Source organism: Solanum tuberosum, unplaced genomic scaffold (assembly GCF_000226075.1).
Source record: "Solanum tuberosum cultivar DM 1-3 516 R44 unplaced genomic scaffold, SolTub_3.0 scf00044, whole genome shotgun sequence".
NCBI classification, from domain to species: domain Eukaryota; kingdom Viridiplantae; phylum Streptophyta; class Magnoliopsida; order Solanales; family Solanaceae; genus Solanum; species Solanum tuberosum.
The window spans coordinates 1,568,673-1,575,106 of NW_006238970.1; the positions used below are offsets into that span (position 1 = coordinate 1,568,673).

The window sequence follows — 6,434 nt, forward strand, 5'->3', positions numbered from 1 at the left end:
AACTTTACTCTTACTCTTTACTCAACTCAAAACTCAAGCCTTAAAACAAAGTTAAAACATTTATAAAAGACTTTTGGAAAACTCTATGAACTTCTCTTGACTTAACTCTTAACTTTCCTTGAATTGAAGTATGGATTCAAGGCTCATGATCTCATGTTAATGATGATTTCATGATGTTTAGACATACCTTAGAGTGTAGAAATCAACTAGAAAACTTAGGTGCGTTGCTAAGGAACTAGTACGGAAAGAAGTGGAAAAAGGTAGAAGAACTGGCGTCCCTGGCGCTCTGAGTGGCGCGGGGCACCAGAGGATGAATTTCAGGGATTGGGTTGGGGCGCTCTGGCTGGCACGGTGCCCCAGAGCCCAAATTTCAGAGCCCCAAGTGGGGTGCTCTGGCTGGGGCGGCGCCTCAGGCCCCTGCCTAGAAAACTCTGAACTTTCTTCTTCGTTTTTCAACTCTAAACCTTTAAATTCACTTGGTTCTTTCCCCTAACACTTAGAATCGACTATATCCTCAATATATGTAAGATTCTACTCGAAATCACACCTAATTGCATGAATCAAACTCAAGAAACTTCAACAACAAGAACCCACAAGATTTCAAACGAATTATCATCAAGAACTCGTAATATTTGCTTTCAAAACTAAGCATATATTTGCATTGCAAGACAAATTGTTAACAAAAACAAATGAATTTAGACTACCTCTACGTTAGCTTCTTATATCGGAACATTACATACTACTATATATATTAAGCAAAAAAAAATAATATTGTATCACCAAAAATTATTTCCTCAAGTACTCGAGGTTCTAAAATATACCCTTTTAGGATAGAATGATTTACTTCATCAAAATAGTTGTACCTCAAATTCCATTGATCTTCAAACTTACTCGACGACAATAAATCACACGAAAAATATTAAATTGCAAGAAGAAGATTATAAGATCAGAAAATTTTGGTGGTTGAAAATGAGAGAAAATCCCTCTATTTATAGTCAACAAATGGTAGTATGGTTAGGTGTTTATTGTGTCTTATCTGAAAAGTCATGACCCTTTGGAAAAATCAAAACTTATCGAATAAGTCACAACTCCTTGGAAAAGTCACAACTCATCTGAAAAGTCATGACCCTTTGGAAAAATCAAAACTTATCGAATAAGTCACAACTCCTTGGAAAAGTCACAACTCATCTGAAAAGTCATGACCCTTTGGAAAAATCAAAACTTATCGAATAAGTCACAACTCCTTGGAAAAGTCACAACTCATCTGAGAGTCACAACCTTTTAGAAAAATCACAACCTTTTGGAAATGTCACAACTCATCAGAAAAGTCACAACCATGTAAAAATGTCTCAAGTTATTCAAACAAATATAGATGTGTTTTTTAAGTTAGAGGCATTATTGTAATTTAACATTCAAGTTAAGGAGTTCATGTTTTAAGGTAGTATAGATATAGATATAGATATATGATTAAAAAAATCCTTAATTAATGATAAAATATGAAATATTTTGAAAATATAAATAATAATAATAATAATAATAATAGTATATATAAGGGAAAATTGTACATAATGACAAACTATTAATTCAAATTAAATGGTATAACCACACTTTGATTTAATTGTGCCCTGTAGTAAACTGTTTGTCAGTCGCCTCTCTCCCTCAAACTCTCGCTCGCCACTCTCCCTCTCTCGCTCGTTCTCTCTATCGCTCCCTTCTCTCGCTTTATACAAACAGAAATGTATAAATTGTGTTTCTGTTTGTGTAAAGCGAGAGAAAATTGTATATACACATGCAAATACATATATTTTTGTCCTATACACTTATAATTATACAATACAAATATTACCATGTCCAGTTCTCTTTTGCCTCTCTCTTTCTCGCTTTATACAAACACAGATTATACAAAATACAATGTATAATTTATGTTTGTATAAGCGAGAGAGAGAACGATATTTGATATACAAACGTTTTATTTCGATTCAATTGTATACAAATTCAAATTTTATACAGATATACAAACACATAAAATTAAATTGAGAGACTCTCAACGATTTATACAAACGAGAGGCTGACAACAATTTATACAAATGGTCTGCCAGCGAAATTATACAAATCTAAAGAGGAGCCAGCGAATTATACAATTGCTTCTTTTGTATATATGTATTGCGAAATAGCCTAGTCATAGCATGTTTGTTATGGAGCGCAATTATGCAAACTTTGTTATAGCATACAATATGAATTTTGTGTTTGCTATATGTAAAAGTTGCTTTATATATAATAGTGAAATATGTCTAATTATGAAAAAACGCAGGCAGTATAACTAACCAGATGTTAAATTACTAAATATGGGATTACATTCTTTTATTTACCAATATAATAGTAACATTTTACAAAACACAGAAGTGAGGAAAAGATCCAATTAGATCATCGCTCCCACCTTTCTTTGCTTATAGTATTTCTTAGGAATATGCCAAATTCAGATGCTGATATCCGTTCTTTTTTTTTCTATAGATTTATGCTTTTTATTATATTAAATAAATAAGTATCAAGACTCTCCTTTCTTGCCACCACCACAAAGAATGCACCTCATGTGACGTTTTAAAATATGATAAATACACTAATTTCCCAGAATGCTTTTTAATAACTAACAAATATTCATCAAGAAATTAGGCTGTAATGTAAGTTGATATTCAAAACATATCAACTCTGAGAAAAATATTAAGTGAAAGAAAATAGGTAACTGAAATATACTTTGTTTCATCGTCTGACTGATCAAACGGAGAGACTCAATTTACGTATAAGCATCGTCAGACTCGATTTACAGGTTACAAGTAGCAAATCCTCATAGCGAGTTTTCTGAAAAACATGGTTAAATTGAATTGAGAATGAAAACATATAATACACGATCAAACAATCAATACATACATAATGATACACATTAAACTGGCTGCCTTTTCAATCAATCTACAGCGCCAAAGTGCCGCTATTGGTGCAAGTTCAATCTACTCTACACCTCACCTCAATTCACCATTTCGAATTACCATGTACAAAATCACTCACCTATACAAATCCTTAAGGCTGAACTTGATCCCACCTTTATAGAACTGCGCTATTAAAATCAAATTACCACCTTTAGCAAAAGTGAAGTATAAAATGATGCAAAAAAGGCAATGAGTAGAAAACTTGATCTCAAATTTAGGCAAACACCAACAACAAAAATCCTGAGCCACCATAGAAAACAAACCAAGGCACCTCAACAAAAGCAAAAGAAAACAGGCTCAAAATCATGCTTGCCACCGCCTATCAAGTACCCAGTTCTGAGAATGAGTACTTGACATACAAGGCAGAGAACTAGAACCTAATAAGCAAATCAAAGACCAAACTAAAGCAGAACTAAATAAAACAGAGTCTAGATAGCACACTCGATGAAAATAAATAGCATTGGAAACACCAGCATCACACTGCACTGTTCACTTTCCCTTCTTCTGGGCAGCCTTGGTCACCTTGGCACCAGTTGGGTCCTTCTTGTCAACATTCTTGACAACACCCACAGCAACAGTTTGCCTCATGTCCCTCACAGCAAAACGACCCAATGGTGGGTATTCAGCAAAGGTCTCAACAACCATGGGCTTGGTGGGAATCATCTTAACCATACCAGCATCACCGTTCTTCAAGAACTTAGGCTCCTTCTCAAGTTCCTTACCTGAACGCCTGTCAATCTTGGTCAAGATCTCAGCAAACTTGACAGCAATGTGGGAAGTGTGACAGTCGAGCACTGGAGCATATCCATTTCCAATCTGGCCAGGATGGTTCATGATGATGACCTGGGCAGTGAAGCTGGCTGCCCCCTTGGCTGGGTCATCCTTGGAGTTTGAGGCAACAAAACCACGCTTAAGATCCTTAACAGCAACATTCTTAACATTGAACCCAACATTGTCACCAGGGAGTGCCTCCAGGAGAGCTTCGTGGTGCATCTCTACAGACTTGACTTCAGTTGTCAAACCAGTAGGGCCAAAGGTCACAACCATACCAGGCTTGATCACACCAGTCTCAACACGACCAACTGGGACAGTTCCAATACCACCAATCTTGTAAACATCCTGAAGTGGAAGACGAAGGGGTTTGTCTGTTGGCCTCTTGGGCTCATTAATCTGGTCGAGAGCATCAAGGAGGGTTGGTCCCTTGTACCAGTCAAGGTTGGTAGACCTCTCAATCATGTTATCTCCTTCAAAACCAGAGATAGGGACAAAGGGAATTTTGTCAGGGTTGTAACCAACCTTCTTAAGGTACGAAGAAACTTCCTTCACGATTTCATCATACCTAGCCTTGGAGTACTTCGGGGTGGTAGCATCCATCTATAAAAAATAATAACAGAATTAGCATGACATATACAGCTCTAATTAACAATTAATTCCATCTACGAATAAAAGCAAACCTTGTTACAGCAGCATATCATTTGTTTGACACCAAGGGTGAAAGCAAGCAATGCATGTTCACGGGTCTGACCATCTTTAGAGATACCAGCTTCAAAACCACCAGTGGTGGAGTCGATAATGAGGACAGCACAGTCAGCCTGGGAGGTACCAGTGATCATGTTCTTGATGAAGTCCCTGTGACCAGGGGCATCAATCACAGTGCAGTAGTACTTAGTGGTCTCAAACTTCCACAAAGCAATATCAATGGTGATACCACGCTCACGTTCGGCCTTAAGTTTGTCAAGCACCCAGGCATACTTGAATGACCTCTTGTTCATCTCAGCAGCTTCCTTCTCAAACCTCTCAATAACACGCTTGTCAATTCCACCAAGCTTGTAGATCAAGTGACCAGTGGTAGTCGACTTTCCAGAGTCGACGTGGCCAATGACCACAATGCTGATGTGAATCTTCTCTTTACCCATCTTGAGAGACTAAGAAACTGCATTATACACAACACAGATAAAAACATATTTCAAAAACCATGTAAAACATTCGTAAATTCAACACATTCAACATTTAAAACTGAAAAGTTAAGCCCATCATAGCTTAACCAATTGATTTGTCAAGACTGGCAACAAAAACAATGAACTATGCCTTTCACACTTGCAACTAATTCAGGACTATGTTTTTAGTTCAATAAAGCAATATTAAAGTACTTGTTGAAAACCTAAATAGCAAAAAGGACTAGTAATTGAATTAATTTTTAGTAACCTCTCCATGTTTACATGACTCAGGGTTACAAAAAGATTGCAACTGGTAAACAACTACAGCTACAGCTCCTTCAGAGGGTAGGAACTCAAAAAGTCTATCCATATCATATAAATCTTTCAAGTTAGCACAAAAAGTAGCAACTGCAATGTTGAAAATACAAAAAAAATACATTTTAGGACCAAGTTAATTCAAATTGTACAAAAACCGAATCATATCAACATTTAGAACGAGGGAATGTCACACAGGAGAGAAAAAAATATCAACAGTTTTTAAACATATGTTATGTTCATATGAAAAATTCATTACAAACATTTACAGATCTGTATTTACACACACAGAAATGGTTATATCCAAGCTCAAACACAAATCGGCTGTGTAAATACTGTACACAAATCAAACAATAACAGATATTCGCAATATAAAAAAAGTCAATCTAGTTAATACCAAAACGTTTTCAATATATGTATGATCTAACAAGAAGACACAAAAAATCATCAAGCCAATTAAGAAAACATGTATAACAATTGATTCACGGATGAAGTGATAGAACAAGACCAGATCAAGCATAAAAAAAATGAATCGAGATTAGAGAAATTGGTAGAGATGTAACCTTAGAGAAGAGAAATTAGGCGATATGCGGCACAGCTGAAGAAGAATCACAGCAAAAGTGATGAAGGGTTAAAGAAGTTGGGATAATGGGCATTTTATAGTCTCAGCGATGAGAATTAGGGTTCACTCAGTGCCGCTCTTAAGTCTCTTTACGTAAATGCCCCTTACATTTTTTCTCTTTAAAAATTAAATCATTTTTAAAATAGAAATTTGCAGACAGTAGAACTCTAAATTAATTTTTACTATTTTATAAAATTATCTTTTTTGATGTTATAAAATATATTTAAATACCTTTGATTTAATGTTAATTTAGAATATAAAGATATAACTATAGTAATAATAATTATAATAATTATTATAATAAAGATTAAAAAAAGGATAACCGAAAAAGAAAGGAGAGACATACCTAGAGAAAAAAATATATATTTAAATTCGAAAATACATTAGATTTTCGGTTAAAAAATTAGTTTACAAATAGAAACCCACATGCAAAAGAATTCTAAATGAATTCTTACTATTTCATTACTTATCCTTTTAAAATGATATAAACTAAATTTAAAAATATTTAATTTATCTATTAAATTAAAAGATAAAAATATTTTTTTTTAAATACTAATAATAATAATAATAATAACAACA

General features: G+C 34.6%; 1 protein-coding gene across 1 annotated transcript; it reads right to left on the minus strand.

The window, feature by feature from the left end:
- Positions 1–3,171: 3,171 nt before the first annotated feature.
- LOC102577640 (elongation factor 1-alpha-like protein) lies at positions 3,172–5,831 on the minus strand. The gene is given in 3 exon segments (NM_001288491.1): positions 3,172–4,355; positions 4,436–4,914; positions 5,797–5,831. Coding segments are annotated over 2 exon segments (1,203 nt in total). The 5' UTR covers positions 4,754–4,914; positions 5,797–5,831; the 3' UTR covers positions 3,172–3,470.
- Positions 5,832–6,434: the final 603 nt, after the last annotated feature.